General features: G+C 39.1%; 4 protein-coding genes across 6 annotated transcripts; 2 read left to right on the top strand and 2 right to left on the bottom strand.

The window, feature by feature from the left end:
* Positions 1-314: 314 nt before the first annotated feature.
* On the top strand, positions 315-3,077 carry LOC109187494. Of its 2 annotated transcripts, none has more exons than XM_019337694.1 (5): positions 315-682; positions 766-1,234; positions 1,427-1,928; positions 2,013-2,094; positions 2,748-3,077. In XM_019337694.1, the coding sequence occupies exons 1-5, from the start codon at positions 653-655 to the stop codon at positions 2,985-2,987; spliced, it is 1,323 nt and encodes a 440-aa protein (XP_019193239.1). In that variant the 5' UTR covers positions 315-652; the 3' UTR covers positions 2,988-3,077. The 2 variants fall into 2 exon arrangements, with proteins under 2 accessions (XP_019193239.1, XP_019193240.1); XM_019337695.1 differs by having other exon boundaries at positions 316-682; positions 781-1,234.
* Positions 3,078-4,095: 1,018 nt separating this feature from the next.
* Positions 4,096-7,520, top strand: LOC109187499 (proteasome subunit alpha type-5). 2 transcript variants are annotated; one of them, XM_019337700.1, is made up of 9 exons: positions 4,096-4,206; positions 4,368-4,449; positions 4,554-4,634; positions 5,461-5,574; positions 5,669-5,770; positions 6,278-6,336; positions 6,712-6,814; positions 7,051-7,116; positions 7,196-7,520. In XM_019337700.1, the coding sequence occupies exons 1-9, from the start codon at positions 4,193-4,195 to the stop codon at positions 7,286-7,288; spliced, it is 714 nt and encodes a 237-aa protein (XP_019193245.1). In that variant the 5' UTR covers positions 4,096-4,192; the 3' UTR covers positions 7,289-7,520. The 2 variants fall into 2 exon arrangements, with proteins under 2 accessions (XP_019193245.1, XP_019193244.1); XM_019337699.1 differs by lacking the exons at positions 7,051-7,116; positions 7,196-7,520 and adding an exon at positions 6,899-7,035 and having other exon boundaries at positions 6,712-6,868.
* A 14-nt stretch (positions 7,521-7,534) lies between these two features.
* On the bottom strand, positions 7,535-10,113 carry LOC109187492 (pectinesterase 3-like). Its single transcript, XM_019337692.1, has 3 exons — positions 9,555-10,113; positions 8,540-9,128; positions 7,535-8,347 (listed from the first exon to the last, which is right to left on the bottom strand). Exons 1-3 carry the CDS (start codon positions 10,041-10,043, stop codon positions 7,671-7,673), a joined length of 1,755 nt encoding a protein of 584 aa, XP_019193237.1. The 5' UTR covers positions 10,044-10,113; the 3' UTR covers positions 7,535-7,670.
* A 2,611-nt stretch (positions 10,114-12,724) lies between these two features.
* Positions 12,725-14,870, bottom strand: LOC109187491 (pectinesterase 3-like). The gene is made up of 2 exons (XM_019337691.1): positions 13,671-14,870; positions 12,725-13,514 (listed from the first exon to the last, which is right to left on the bottom strand). The coding sequence occupies exons 1-2, from the start codon at positions 14,746-14,748 to the stop codon at positions 12,838-12,840; spliced, it is 1,755 nt and encodes a 584-aa protein (XP_019193236.1). The 5' UTR covers positions 14,749-14,870; the 3' UTR covers positions 12,725-12,837.
* Positions 14,871-15,873: the final 1,003 nt, after the last annotated feature.

Raw genomic sequence — 15,873 nt, 5'->3', positions numbered from 1 at the left:
TACATAGTTAAAAACACTGAGCATACAAAATAAAAATGGTAACTTTTATTACCGTCCAATCAACTATGAACAACATAAACTGATTTACCCATTTAAAATTTTTTATCAACTAGGATCATATGACATGGTTTTTTAATCTCGACAAGTGAATTGACAGAAATACTCCTCTCAGACGATCAACTGATAGAATTATAAACGGAAAATCAAAATTATCCAAGTCACGATAAGTCTTATAACCAAAAAGAGAATTCACTCCAAAGTTTTTTACTACTCTCCCCACAGTACCCCATAGTTGGCTACACACCTTTTAACAAGTCATGTTTTGTTTTCTTCCAAATCCCCCCTAGCTAGGTCTATATTACTGTTGCTTCAAATTTTGCAGCAGGAGGACTGAGTGGTTTTGTCCTGAAGTGCATGTTGGGGAAGAAAGGGTTGGCCATTCTTGAACAGTGTTTTAATTTCTACTACTTCTTCTTCTTCTTCTACTTTTTTTCTTGTTCATCAACTCTGCAGTACTGTTCAACTAGCTCCCTTCTACTTCACTCACTTTCTCTGCCAATCACTTCTTTTTGACCCATGATGCTGCTTCTTCCCAAGACCATATCAGGGTTCTGCAAAAGGGTGTACTGTTAGATACTCTAAACCCTCAGCCATGGATCTTCAAGCTTTTTCATCTCAAATGGTAAGCTAAAGTTTATATCTTTATTTTGTTGGTTGGGTTTTCTTGGAATCTTGGTGTGAATTGTTGGGGTGTTTGTGATATAGGAGGCTGCATTTGAGGGGGGCCATGGGAACCCATTCTTGGTGGACTCATTTCCTGACCCAATTTGCAAGATTAATCTGAAGGAGACTGCTGAGTTTGTGAAGTCACTCCCCACAGCAGCCATTAATGGTGGTGGTCCAGAGAGCAGGAGGGTTGTTCAGAGGAAGAAGGGAGGGGGGGAGAGTTCAGTGCCCAAGAGGGGTGTGGTGGAGGCTCCTTCAACCCCTGGCAGGCCAATTTTCAGCTTCAGTGTTGGGAGTTTTTCAAGAAAATCTTTCCCTTCCAAATGGGATGATGCAGAGAAATGGGTTGTGAATGGCAGCAATTCTTGCCATGAATCCCCTGCCCATATAAAGCTCTCATCAAACCACTCTAATGGGGTCACCCCAAAAGAAGAAGTTGATGAAAAGTCTTCAAGCTTTCAAGGCTCTTCCAATGGTGTCCCTGCCACATCAGATGTGCTTCTAAAAGGTAAACACACACTTTTCCACTTTTTATTAGCTTTTATTTATGTCTGTCCTGAAAAGTTTGTTCCCAACTGTGAATTAATTGATTACACTTTAGGATCTATCTTTATATGATTCCTGGATTTGCAATGGCATTTGGAGATTTTAATGAAGATCTTGATTGATTGTTGGGTGTAATTTGGTGTTGAAAATGCAGATAAGTTCACAAGTGAGGTAGAAACTATTACATGTCCCAATTTAAGGCATTGTGAGTCAATGAAAGAGGGATTTTTGTTTGGAAAATCTATGAACAATGTAGCACCAGAGGTTAAACATAGAGATATTGGGACAGAAATGACACCAATTGGCAGTTCGACGACTTCAAGATGCCACACGCCATTCAAGAGCTCCTCGCCCGCCAGGCACAACACTCCTGCCAGCCGGTCTGGCCCGTTGGCTGTGTCGAACGAGTCCAGTTCCTCTAGCACGGTCATCGATATCGTGCAGCTGCAGGAGTGCCATTTAGCAAAGCTGCACGTTGGGACAACGGGGCAGTATGATTCTGTAACGACCAACTGGAGCTCGAGGGAGGAGGAAGAAGAGGACATATCGAAGAGCCTGAGGCACTTCGAGATGAGTAATGAGTGCAGGAGAAGTGTGTCTGAGTCCCGAGCCTGCCCCTCGTGGGAGGAAGAGGAGAAGACTAAACACTGCCTAAGGTAAAACATATATATATATATATACGATCCCGCATTAATTGTGCTTGTATCTTTACACGAATGGAATGGTGATTGGAGTTTCAGGTACCAGAGAGAACTAGCCAAGATTCAAGCTTGGGTGAACCTCCAGAATGCAAAATCAGAAGCTCAATCTAAAAAGCTTGAGGTTTGTTGCTTTCTTTCTGTCCCTTCTAAACTTTTTAAACACTTTCAACAACCAACAATATAATCCATGTTAAAAAAGGCTGCTAGGAACAACAGACAAGCTTGTTTGAATTGAATGGCAGCACTGATGAAAGCGACAACAAAAAAAAGCTCATTAAAGTCACTGAACAACATTTGACTCTACATGTGATTTCAGTATTATTCAACACTCTTATATTGTCTTCATCTTCATCGAGCCACTCGCATCTTGAGCATAATCTTCCACTTGCTGGTCCACTGCGCTTTTCCCCATGTTCTCCTCACAATATATACATATATGTAATAATAATAAAAAAAGGGCTTTAAGAGTTGAAGGCATGAACTGGTGGGAATAAGAGAGCAATAGAAGTCAGCAATGTCTGCATTTTTTTACTCTCATTCTGCAATCGCATGTGAAAGAAAGTATTGAATTTACAGAACCCCATTTAGTCTTTTGTTAAGCTCAACTCATGACCTTTGGTCTGGTTCTTGATACCAAATTGAAGTATGTGCTCCATCTAAACTAAAAGTTTAAGCGGATAGTTGGATTGCACATTAATGGCTATATGCACAACAGGTTGCAGAGATGATTCTTTGTGTATGTAAGTAAGTGTAATGGTGGGAAGAATTTTTCAGGTGAAAATTCAAAAGATGAGATCGAATCTGGAGGAGAAGTTGATGAAGAGAATGTCGACAGTTCACAGAAAAGCTGAAGAATGGAGAGCTGTGGCACAGCTGCAACATTCAGAACAGATACAGAAAGTGAGTGAACAAACACAGAAGATGATGATGATGATGAACAACAGGAAAAACATTAATAATGTTTCTCGTGCCAATTCTTGTGGTTGTTTCCCTTGTAATAACCATCACATGTAGTGTTATTATTATTGTGTACACAAACATAAAAATCATGTTTCTTCTTCTTCACAAGCCTTATATGATATGAGAGAGTAAACTTGTGTTTCATTCTTCAAAATGCTAATGGTTCACCATTATCATGCTAAATGTTCACAATTTAGCTTTTAAAAAAATCACAATTTGTATACTAAGAACACACGGTGTTAACATATATGTAATTGATTACCTTGTTTGTATTCACAAGTTTCTTTTAAATGCTACAGTCACACAATAATAACACATTAAGATTTGATGACCTTGTATTGCACTCACAAATTCCTTTCTACAGATGTTATGTATTTTAAAAATAACATTCCAATATTAAAAATACACAATTTATACGTCGTTTAGGATCAAGGTCCACATTGCAAGGTGGTCCCTAGTCCATGGTATAACAACTCATTCTCAAACTATTATGGTAAATTATGTTGTGCATTCGTGTGCACCATGCATGGTGCACACTGATGCAAAAACAACGTCGTTTTACTTAAATAAAAAAAAATCATTTTCGATTGTCGTTACTTACGTAAACATATGTTCATAATTTTATAATTTCACATTCTGAATTTATAGTTATGAAATTATGGATGTGTAGTTATGCAATTCTGAATTTATAGTTATGAAGTTATGGATGTGTAATTATGCATGCAATTCTGAAAGTATGAAGTTATAATTTCACATTCTGAATGTATAGTTATGAAGTTATGGATGTGTATTTATGCAATTCTGAATGTATAATTATGAAGTTGTGGATGTGTAGTTATGCAATTCTGGATGTATAGTTATGAAGTTATGGATATGTAGTTATGCAATTCTGTTTTTTTTTTTTTTTTTTTTTTTTTTTTTTTTTTAAGTCAGACGTCAAAACGACGTCGTTTTTGCAATCGTGTGCACACGGTTGCACAGCATAACGCTCCCTTTGTGGGCATGATTTAACCGGACCATAGCATAAAATTGGCCCACCGGACTAGTAAATTAGGTTGGGCTTACGGGAATTTGGGCCTCCAATGATTGTTTTCCTCCCATAATTAAGCCCAGCCCAAAGTTGAACTCTATTTTCATTTTTTTTTTCTCCTTCGAGTTTTCTTTTTGGGTACGAAACGGCGAGAGTAAAAGGCATTGTTTGCTCCTTCAACTGCGACGACACGATCTAAATTTTGAAGCTCTACTGAATCATATCGGCAATGTTTCTCACAAGGTAAAACCCGAATTTTGACTTAAACTAGACTAGGGTTTTTGGGTCTTCATCGTCGTTGTGATTAATGTTTATCTTCTTCTGAAGTAGTATTTTTTTTTAAAAATTTTTTATTTTATTTTGCTTTCGTCTTTTGTTTGCATTGGGTTTTGGGGGGAGTGAAGAACCGAGTATGATAGAGGTGTCAACACTTTTTCGCCCGAGGGCCGATTGTTCCAAGTTGAATATGCTATTGAAGCCATCAAGGTATTCTGACGATTGATTTCTGTTTATTTGATTAAAAAAATGCAGTCTTGTGAAGGAAGAAATGTTTTAGAGTCCTGATTTTTATGGTTTTATTGTTCTTTTAGCTCGGTTCAACGGCAATCGGGATAATGACTAAGGAAGGGGTTGTTCTTGCTGTCGAGAAGCGCATCACTTCTCCCCTCCTGGTATGTTTCTGTAATTCTGTAATGGAGTTTTCTGCTTGTTAATTTGTAGGATGAGAAGCTTATTGATTGTTTGATGAAATTATTGCAGTCACCACAGCTATGTTTAAGATCTTGTATTTGGTTATTAGTATAGTTCTGAATTATCATGGAATTGAGCTGAATTTGAGTTCTGTGCTTTTTGGTAGAGGGATTTCCTGGCTAGGTCTCGAAACTACTTCAGTTTATGTACAGAGAAAAATATGGATTTGTGCACTTGTATTTGAGTGGAATTAGAAGACTTGCCTTTGATATTGGAGAGAGTAGTTTATTTTGCAGAAGGTGAGCAGTGTAGGTTGCTAAAATTGATTTCATTAGTAGGCAAAACCATATTCAGACTCATGATGGTAGTAGGATGCAGTAGCTAGGTTTTAATCTGTGAACATTTTATTAGAGAAATGTAAAAGAAACAACTGTAATGATCGATAACTATAGAATTGTACACCCATGGATAAGATGTGAAACTTCTGTTGAAGGAAATAGGGGATTCCTACACATATGGATTCATTTTATATCTGGCTAAGGACATAAGATGGTAGAACCCTGATAATTGAGCATATAATGGAATCGGTTTTTGGATACTTCTGGTATTGAATATGGAAAGAAAGGGCGCTTGAACTATGGGTTTAGTTAGGTTGTGGAGTAGAACCTGAGCCAAGCAGCTCAAATCTTCCTCTTTGACTCTTCAGCTCAACAGTGATTTATTGCCAACTTGTTTGTGGTCACAGCATCGAGCAGATTTCAGCTTAACCTTTTAGTTTTTCATGTCATGACTCCCCTTCAATTGCAGGAACCTAGCAGTGTGGAGAAAATTATGGAGATTGATCAGCATATTGGGTGTGCAATGAGTGGATTAATTGCTGATGCACGGACGCTTGTAGAGCATGCACGTGTGGAGACTCAGGTACCTATCAACTGTAGTATGCAAGTATTGAGCATTTGTGTAATCCTATCTACTTAGTGACTAAGTTTTTCTTTTTTTATTTTGTTGTAATTAGAATCACAGGTTCTCCTATGGTGAACCTATGACTGTTGAGTCTACCACCCAAGCTCTCTGTGATTTAGCTCTGCGATTTGGTGAGGGTGATGAAGAATCTATGGTTAGTAGCCTTCCCTATCCTTTCTTTTCCAGTGGAAAATACTTCAAAATAATTTATCTGCGTAGGCTTATTCACACTATAGTTTCTTTCATGTTTTTAAATACTGAAGTCATACTGTGCTTCAGTGGCATTTATATTGGCTTTATTTTATTTGATTGAACTAGAGGCAGGTATAAAAACAATCGTTTCAAGTTATTCTTAGTAAGCTATCATCAATGTTGTTTCTTCATTTTGAATTTGCGATTTGCCATGGTATTATACTGTGTCTTGCTATTGGTGTGATATTCTGTTTAGAGTTTGCTTTACGTATGATGCCACACTGCTGTAGCGTTTTCACTACTATACTATATACTATTTGAATTATTTTGTCCTTTGTACATCCATGTTCACTACTCCGTAGTTTTTACTTTTTACGTAACAAAGTGAATCTCCAAATGGTATTTGGTGTGAATTTAAATATATCACTTCTCAGCTTCTTTAATGTTTTAACTTCCTTGGTTAATGCAGTCAAGACCCTTCGGTGTATCTCTTCTCATTGCTGGTCATGATGAGAATGGTCCCAGCTTGTAAGTATTGCTCTTTCATAGTTTATAAATATAATAGTCCATATTTTTATACAAGAATCGTGAAAACTGAGTAAATTTTAACTTCCTCTATGAACTTTGTCAGCATTTTCCTTTGTGTGTTGAATTTGCTCATTTCTCATCCTATTCAATACCGGACTTGGGATCCTTGGTGCTTGTAGGTTGTACATCATAAAATGTTCTCGAGGGATTACATGAGACCAGCCTATCAACACTTCTTGCTCTAAAATTTATTAGAAAGTGTCTTATTAAAAGAATTTGGTGATGAATATGCTGCAAATTTGTTAAATAACTGTGAATAAATTTGGGAGACTGCTGAACTAAATGCCGACTAATGAAAACCATTTTGGTACACAGATACTATACTGACCCATCTGGTACATTCTGGCAATGCAATGCAAAAGCTATAGGCTCGGGATCTGAAGGTGCTGACAGCTCTTTGCAAGAGCAGTACAACAAGGTATGTATTCGACGGCAATTTTTTTCCAAACCCTTCCTTTCAACGCATGAACTTTAAACAAAAGCTATTTTTGGGTACATCTGCTGGGGGAATGGGATTCAAACACACGTCAATTACACCAAAAGTGTCATAACTTACCACCAAGTTTCACCTTCAACACGAGAAAACAAAAAGTTAATACTATTGTGTATTGTTAGATTTGCTTCTTGAATCTGCAATGCTCATGCTGTTTTCAGGACCTTACTTTGAAGGAAGCCGAAACGATAGCACTATCCATCCTCAAGCAAGTTATGGAAGAAAAGGTAAGCTTGCCATTTCAAATTAATTCATGCTTTAATGTGCCCTTCAAACATCTAACGCTCCTCCATCCATTGATCTCAGGTGACTCCCAACAACGTTGATATTGCAAAGGTTGCTCCAGATTATCACCTGTACACTCCAAGCGAGGTGGAGGCTGTCCTTAGCCGCCTATAAGACGAGCTCCCAGTTAATTTTCCTTTCATCCATTCTCCTGTTACTGGCATTGAACCGTGGCATTGGCATTTATTCTGTAGTTCCAAGATTCTTGCCTTGTTACTTTAGTTTATGACTTTGGGTTTATGGGGTTTGAACACAAATGCATCTCTGCTTTAAGAGAGTGTTATGTTTTATTGCCAATTACACAAAAGAATGATTTCTTTCCATGAGAAGTTTGATGGTTTTAACACAACTCTTGATTCCTTTTCTTTGCAAAAGATGAAATTAACATAATTATGTTTAATAAACTTAAGACTACATTATTTATAAAAATTTTAAGATGTTGATCGGTACCAGTTACTCTGATCTTCTTCTTCTTATGCTTGGTCTGGTCTTAAAGTTACAAGGTTAATTCATAAATGACTTTTCCCGACAACCACTGGTCACCATCTATGAAAGATTGGACGGTGAATTTGGAGGCCTGGTCGGATGTGATGCTGGGGTGATACCCATCCCATTTCACCCTTTGGTCCACACCTGCACCGGCGCCCGTGTTCATATACTCGGCGTAGAAAATGGTGGCCGGAGGAGTAACATTGGGGAACCACTCAATCCACCCTTGGGGCTTCAACAAAGACCCAATACTGGATTGCATGATAACAGTTGTGGAATATGGTTTCCATGGCCTGCCCAGGTAAGTTGGCACCGTGACTTCTCCCAGCGGTGATATGTCGCACTTCTGAATGGAAATGCCGGAGGACAGATTTGGCTCGGTCTTTCCTTGGGCTGTAATGGTGTTGTATTGATTGGGCAGTGGTTGTCTCGGCTGGATTTTGCAGCCCTGGAAAACCACCGAGGCGCTGCCGAAAATGAAGTCTATGGTGCCGGTGATGTGGCACTCCCGGTAGAATTGCCGGTTTGAGTGGGCATAGAGCGTGTCTTGGTAGCCGTCGAAGGAGCAGTGGTAAAACACCGATTGATCGGACCCCGACCGCATTGCCACCGCCTGGTGTTTCTCTGCTCCGGCCGTGTTCTGAAACGTTATGTCCCTGGCAATGAATCCTTGTCCGACAACGGCTGCATCATCAAGCAATTAAACAATAAGTTAACCAACATCTTAATTAATACCTAAAAGAAAAAGAGACAAAAATATGCTTACTACAAATAGAAAAAGTCATGAGAAGACTAAAAATATCAAAAAAAAAAAGAAAAAAAGAAAAAAAAAAGTAATAGTCTAAATGACAAAAACGATGGGACCCCAATACTTACTGAAGGTTGCCGTCTTGAAAGTAGCCGTCTTGTCGATGTAGTTGTCGCTGCCGGTAATTATGGTCTTACCCATGCCATCCCCATACATCATCACATTCCATTTGGATTTATCCAACTCCAATTTCTCCTTGTACTCGCCGGCCATCACGTATATCACAAATCTTGACGTACTCTTCGGGGGTATCTTATCCACAGCTTCCTTGATGGTCTTAACACTCCCCGGAGACCCATTTTTGTCCACTACCACGTCCGGCGTCGGGTTTTCTGCCTGCAACAGTCGCCGGTCGCCGGGTTTAACCCATCCTGGGAATCCATCGGAGTGTTGATTCGCCGTCAGTAGTTTCCGGTGGATCGGGATGTGGAGGTTACCGAGAAACGAAATGATGTGAGTCACAATAGCCAAACTGTTGCTTGCGAATTCGGTTGAGTTCTTCATCTCCCCTTTCACGTTGTCTACAACTGTAGCATTTGCTTTGATCTCTTCCAGAGCGTCCAAGCACGTTTCCTGGTCTGTTATGGCGGCGCTCAGCCATGTTTTCAGGTCGGCGATTCTTGCAGAGGAGAGTATCTTGCCGTCTACCCCGTGCACCTGTTCAATATAAATAAAATGTAATCTATAAGCTTTATATAACTACTTAATAAATCAAACTAAAAACTTACACCGCATAATTAAGGTCTAAAATAATACAGTATTGTAAAAATCAGTCTGGACAGCTGCCTAGATGCCTCTTGGTCGAGGCGATTTCAACGCTAGGCAGCTTTTGACTCGGTCCGAGTGACTAACTTTCGAACTAGGTAATCTAGACACCGAGTCGGGCACGTAATTTGACCGAGTTGAGTGTCTAACTTGGTTGAGTTGACTTAGCCGAGTTAGCACTTGACTAGTTTAGAAGATAATAATAGTCTCCTATATCCAAGTGAAAGACAATATACTCGAATTACTCGACCTGTGGGGCCCGACTAGCGATGATGCCTTCTACAAAATTGTATATTATACCCTGAAATCTAACATTACCTCCATGGACGCGATGGAATCGTTGAGGCGTTGGACTGCATCGTCAAAAACATCCCGGCACACCTCGAATGCCTGCCGGAGGTTCTTGTCCTTGGTCCCATTCATCCACCCCGCCGGCCGCGACGCTAGCTCCGCCAAGGAGTCAGCCTCCATTTTCAAAGAAAGCACGAAAAGCTTCAAGGGGTCTTTGACCTTTCCTCCGGCGGCAGCCGGCGACAGGCTCTTCATGCACGACTCTTTGTACTCCGTTACGCTACACATCGCCTCGACAGAGGCCGGAGAACCGGGAGTGGCGTCGTCGCCGGAGCCGCCACTACTCTTGTTCTTCTTGTGAGCAACAGTCCCGGCAACTACTCCGATGATCAAACCGACGAGAAGAACGGCGGAAACGACGACGATGATTATACGCCTGCGGGTCTTCCTCCGGTAAGCTTGTTCCTCCGCAGGGTCCACTTTCCCATAGCCTTTGAAGGAGTTGATTGTATCCATAACTGGAACTGATATGAACCTTGAAGCAATTACAATGGCGGAAAGAAATTGGTTCACGTGTTTTATAGATGTTTTTCAATCTCCCTGGCTCCCTGGACAAGTAGAAAAAGGAGTTATGAGAGTTTGGGCCATCGTTCTTCAACTTGTGCCGTCTAATAACGTTTGCATGAATTGTGAAAGCAACATTTTAGCTAACAATGGATAATGCCAGATCAGAACGATACTATGGGTAGTATCATTTGTTGACCGTTTAATTCACTCTTACTACCTTCTTATTCTGATAGGAGAAATGACACTAATTTCCCTAAATTATATGATTATAGTGTACGTTATTGCTCTCTAAATTATTTATGTATTCATACTAGACCTCTCATTTATTTTAAAAGTGATAGTTTTTCATTTTTCTATTAAATAGATATTTTTACCCTTAAAATAAGTATTTCATTTATTTTTGTTTTGGAGCAAATTATTGCTTATATAGTTATATGTGGAATCTGAATAAATGTAAAAAGGAGTACACATCATTTGTAAATATTATAATTATAATTATAATTTTAACCTAATGCTAATAACATTTAGAGATGACAACTGTTCCGTTCAAATTGAACATGACACTATAGCAACTGAACAAAAATCAAAACCATAGGGACGGTTCTGGTTATTACACTTCAGAACCGAAACCCAAAAGATTCCCGTTTTAGTTCATTTCCAAAAAAAAATATTAAAAAATTGGTTGAATTTAGATTATTTTAAAAATTAAATTTACACCCAAAAAAAAAAAGAAAAGAAAAGAAAAAAGCTTGAACTGGCGATTAAAATCGGAATCACCGATTTATCATTTTTCAAAATCGTGAACCATCGGTTTGAAACTGAAACCGGAACCACTGTCATATCCAGTAACATTAATATTAATGTTATACTCCGTAATTAATTAGCATTAATAAATTATTTGTGTTTAAGTCTTAATTTTGTTATTAACATTAGCTTAAAATTATAATTATAACATTTACAAATTGTGTTTGCTCTTTTTTACATTTATTTTGATTATCACATATAAGCAATAATTTGATGAAGAATAAAAATAAATGAAATACGTATTTTTAAGGGTAAAGTGTCTATTTAATATAAAAGGAGAAAAACCGTCACTTTTAAAATAACTGAAGGGACTAATGTTGATATATGAACAATTCAAGTGATAAAGCGTTATAACCATATAATTCAGAGAGAAAAGGTGCAATTTTGATATTTTTTCAACAATAAGTGTTGTGTTCACGCCAAAATATCTAAGTAGAAAATGAGGATGGTGGGAGCAACCCCACTGGTTCGAACCAAATTGTACAGTCCTTGTTAGGTGGAGCCAATCCTTTCATCCACCGTGCATGTTATTGTCTATTGCAACTGGCACTCATAACAATTCTCTGCCTTGTAATTACTTTATGGTTATGGCCTATGGGCTTTGGATTCTAATACACTAATATTGCTTTAAATTGCATTTCCAATTAAACTAAACAAAATTCCTTTCAATGATAAGTTTTATCATTTTTGCACAACAATTCAATTATTGTCAATGAATCAAACTATTCTTAAGTTACTTATTTAATGAATGTTCAAATTCAAGTATCTTAATACTCGATTTTAGCCTAATTCAATTACACCCTCACGCAAAACCCAAATCATTTTGGGAATTTGTTAGGCCCAACCACAGTTCCTAGGGATTTTGTTTGGGCTTACATTCTAATAATGGAGTCTTAATTTTCTCTCTTACTCTATTTTTTAAAGCTCATTAGATTCATGTTTAACCGTTACAAGCCCAATAAGGACATCAATCAACAGTATAACTGTCAAAGTACACTGATTAAGTCAACGTTGAATTTTGGAAGATACCACTTCTACTCATTTTATAGCAAATACCGCATTAATTGGCGGGATTTAATATGTTGACATTTTAGCAGTTAAAATAACTAAATTACTTTTTTTTGAATGCTACTAGCTCTATTATTTAATAGAAGACAATTTTAGATAAGGTGGCACCTCTTGTTGGTGAGGGTTCAATTGTTTATAACCTAATTTCATCCTTTCTGAATCTCGATATGATTGATATTGATATATTTCATCTACTCGAACAAGAATAGTGTCAGTCAAGACCGGTGCTATCCCCTCCCCCTGCTAAGATAATGAATCAGAAAATGATGGCTAGAAAAAATGAAACCATCAATGCTACCAAAACAGTATCGATAAAATTGTATAACAATCTAATTGACCTAGTGATCTAAAAAGTTAAACCGACCAGGTGATCGAGAATACTAACCTGGCCTAGGTAGGCCAAGCTATACTTGCCTAGCTATTGGGACAAACACATTGTAATATGAGGGGTTGTAAGGGTAATGAGTTGATTGTCTGTCTCTACACACAAAACGCGCTATGTTTGACCCACTTGCTATGAGCATCATACACTAAATAGAAAGATTTAAGATAAATAGAATACTCTAATCTGGTTTAAGATACATCTTTTATTTCATCTAACTCTTTAAATAATTATCCCAATAGGTACATCAAGTTGATTGAATTACTTTATTCACTTGATAAAGAATCAATATCTTAAATTATACAATCAATACATTTTCATCTTCTATTATCTTTATAGTAACATTATAAGTAACCATATGACCATATACATTTAATGACAAAGAAAATTTAACTTTTTATATATTAAAAAACACACAAATGTTATGGTATTAGATATGAAAGGAAATATAATGTTCAATGTAAATTAGTCTACCATGGAGTCGCTAAGTTACAGGGTTGGCTCATGAGTGACGTCCGCCGGCAACCACTCGCCGCCTTGTATGAAAGATTCGACTGTGAATTTCGAAGCCTGGTCCGACGTGATGCTAGGTTTATACCCAGCCCATTTCACCCTTTGCTCCACGCCGGCGCCGGCGCCGGTGTTCATATACTCGCCGTAGAAAATGGAGGCCGGAGGATCAACATTGGGGACCCACTCAATCCAGCCTTGCGGCTTCAAGAACGATCCAATCGTTGACTGCATGATGACGGTGGTGGAGAACTGTTTCCATGGCCGGCCGAGGTAAGTTGGGGCGGTGAGCTTATCGAGCGGCGAAATGTCGCACTTCTGAATGGAAATGCCGGTGTTCTGGTTTGGGTCTTTCTTTCCTTGGGCGGTAATGGTGACGAATTGATTCGGCAGCGGCTGCCGCGGCTGGATTTTGCAGTTCTGGAAAACCACGGCGGCGTTGCCGAAAATAAAGTCGACGGTGCCGGTGATGTCGCAGTCCCGGTAGAATTGCCGGTTTGAGTGGGCGTAGAGCGTGTCTTGGTAGGCGTCGAAGGAGCAGCGGTAAAACACCGATTGATCGGACCCCGACCGCATTGCCACCGCCTGGTGTTTCTCTGCTCCGGCCGTGTTTTGGAACGTTATGTCCCTGCCAATAAATCCTTTTCCGGCAACGGCTGCATCATCAAACAGTTAAACAATAAGTTAACCAAGATTGTCGGGTTGGATGTGGGGCCTTAAAGTTGGGGTTCAGCCTTTTTGAAGAATAAATTAACCAAGATCTTAATTAATTCCTCGGATAAATCAAAATTTATAATGTTTTTTTCCCTTACCGAAGGTTGCAGTCTTGAAAGTAGGCGTGCCGTCGATGAAGTTAGTGTTGCCGGTAATTATGGTCTTTCCCTTTCCGTCGCCATACATCATCACATTCCATTTGTGTTTATCCAACACCAAATTCTCCTTGTACTCGCCGGCCATCACGTATATCACAAATCTGGTTTTACTCTTCTTGGGGATCTTATCCACAGCTTCTTGGATGGTTTTTACAGTCGCCGGAGACCCATTTTTGTCCACTGTCACGTCCGGCTTCGGGTTCGCGGCCTGCAGCAGTTTCCGGTCGCCGGATCTAACCCATTCCGGGAATCTATCCGAGTCTTGATTCGCCGCCAGTAGTTTCCGGTGGATCGGAATGTTGAAGTCGCCGAGAATGGAGAAAATGTGAGCCACGATGGCCAAACTGTTGCTGGCGAATTCGGATGAGTTCTTCATTACCGCCTTCACATTGTCGACGACCGTAGCGTTTGCTTTGATTTCTTCCAGCGCGTTCAAGCACGTTTCTTGATCCGTCACGGCGGAGCTCAGCCATGTTTTTAGATCGGCGATTATTGCGGTGGAAAACCGCTTGCCGTCTCCGCCGTCCACGGAAGAGATGGAATCGTTGAGTCGATCTATTGCGTCGTCGAAAACATCCCGGCAAACACCGAATGCCTTCTGAACGCTCTCGTCGGCGGTCCCTTTCCTCCATCCCGCCGGCTGCGAGGCCAGCTTCTTCAACGAATCAACCGCCAGTTGCAGAGAAAGCACGAAGAGCTTTTTAGGGTCGGTGGTTTTTTCGCCGGCAACCTGCGACAGACTCGAAACGCACGAATCTTTGTACTCTGTCACGCTGCAGATCGCCTGGACGGATTTCGAAGTGCTGCGAGTGGCATCGCCGCCTTCGCCGGAGCCGGAGCCTTCATTCTTGTTCTTCTTGTGAATGACCGTTCCGGCGACTATTCCGATGACCAGACCGACGAGAAGCACCGCCGAAACGGCGAGAATGATTATACGCTTGCGGGTCTTCCGCCGGAAAGCTTGTTCCGCGGCCGGATCCACCTTCCCATAGCCCTTGAAGGAGTTTATTGTATCCATAACTGGAACTGAAGCTCAGAGCTGAGCAATTTCAATGGCGGAATCCCGTAGATTTACGTGTTTTTTGGAGGTTTTTGAACTCCGATGAGATTGCGTTGTATAATAATATAATGTTTTGTAGGGTGATGCAGTGATGCTGTTAATATATATATATAGTTGCCTACTGAGCTTTGACTTGTTCCACGAAGCTTCTTTCTTTGTTTGATTTCAGGCTTACCTGTTGTATTACAATCTGTATATTTTACCCGTGCCCACCACAATGAAGTATATCATTGAACTTATATATAATAGATTAGTTATCAAGTTAACTATCTGATCAACTTAATTGCGATTGCTCCAATATATAACAATATTTAATGTTTACTTTCATTTCACAGTTTAGCGTATTAATGGTCAAGGCAGCAATGTGGGGATTCTAATTCTACTGGGAACATCTTTTTATAAGAAAAAGGTCCAAAAATGATGCATTTCTACTCAGGATTTATCTCCACACTGACTTTAGTAACAGGGTCCTATGAGCTCAAGATTAATCCGGTAAAACTAAGGTAATCTAAGTTTAAATAATAATAATAATGTTTACTCATATAGGTGTGATTAAGGAGACAAGTGATGTCTGCCGAATCCACCTTTAGTCTATGCGTGTTGTGTTGAGTTAATTAATGGTGTAATCCATTTAGCTCGGAAAATTATCTTTCAAGCTAAAAGGACATTATTATTATTTAAAGACAATAGTTGAAACATTCAATTCATGGATTGAATGGATCCAATCATCCAATAAACCCCATTTTAAAGTAGTTTTTATTTTTCTTTACTAATTATTTAAAAAGTGAAATTTACCGTGTGATAGGTTCAGTATTTGCAGTCTAGTGTTTAACTTCGGCATTAGTAGTTTAGTCTATTTTAATACGCAATTTCCAAACATGCTAGCATATTTTTGAAAGTAATCATTTAAAAGTTTATTTTTCCTATTTTTGCAGCGAATAAGTTTGTAATTAATGCATACGTCTTAGAGATTTACTTTCCTAATTTTGTCAAGTACCTTAACTAGATGTTAGAGGTATAAATACCAATACCATGAAAAAAAAAAAAAAAAAAAAAAGAGGCTTGTAAAGAAAATTATTTTTA

The sequence above is a fragment of the Ipomoea nil genome, unplaced genomic scaffold, assembly GCF_001879475.1.
Source record: "Ipomoea nil cultivar Tokyo-kokei standard unplaced genomic scaffold, Asagao_1.1 scaffold1421, whole genome shotgun sequence".
Classification (NCBI taxonomy): domain Eukaryota; kingdom Viridiplantae; phylum Streptophyta; class Magnoliopsida; order Solanales; family Convolvulaceae; genus Ipomoea; species Ipomoea nil.
This window is presented reverse-complemented; position numbering and strand designations above follow the sequence as displayed.

Excerpts from the sequence above, each read along its gene's own strand:
- LOC109187494 (XM_019337694.1), top strand. The coding sequence starts at position 653 with ATGGATCTTCAAGCTTTTTCATCTCAAATG. Across the intron at positions 683-765 it reads AAGCTTTTTCATCTCAAATG|GAGGCTGCATTTGAGGGGGG; the intron begins GTAAGCTAAAGT and ends TTTGTGATATAG. Across the intron at positions 1,929-2,012 it reads AAGACTAAACACTGCCTAAG|GTACCAGAGAGAACTAGCCA; the intron begins GTAAAACATATA and ends TTGGAGTTTCAG.
- LOC109187499 (XM_019337699.1), top strand. Across the intron at positions 5,575-5,668 it reads ATGCACGTGTGGAGACTCAG|AATCACAGGTTCTCCTATGG; the intron begins GTACCTATCAAC and ends TGTTGTAATTAG. Across the intron at positions 6,337-6,711 it reads GATGAGAATGGTCCCAGCTT|ATACTATACTGACCCATCTG; the intron begins GTAAGTATTGCT and ends TTTGGTACACAG.
- LOC109187492 (XM_019337692.1), bottom strand. The coding sequence starts at position 10,043 with ATGGATACAATCAACTCCTTCAAAGGCTATGGGAAAGTGGACCCTGCG. Across the intron at positions 9,129-9,554 it reads ATTCCATCGCGTCCATGGAG|GTGCACGGGGTAGACGGCAA; the intron begins GTAATGTTAGAT and ends TATATTGAACAG. Across the intron at positions 8,348-8,539 it reads TTTCAAGACGGCAACCTTCA|CCGTTGTCGGACAAGGATTC; the intron begins GTAAGTATTGGG and ends TTGATGATGCAG.
- LOC109187491 (XM_019337691.1), bottom strand. The coding sequence starts at position 14,748 with ATGGATACAATAAACTCCTTCAAGGGCTATGGGAAGGTGGATCCGGCC. Across the intron at positions 13,515-13,670 it reads TTTCAAGACTGCAACCTTCG|CCGTTGCCGGAAAAGGATTT; the intron begins GTAAGGGAAAAA and ends TTGATGATGCAG.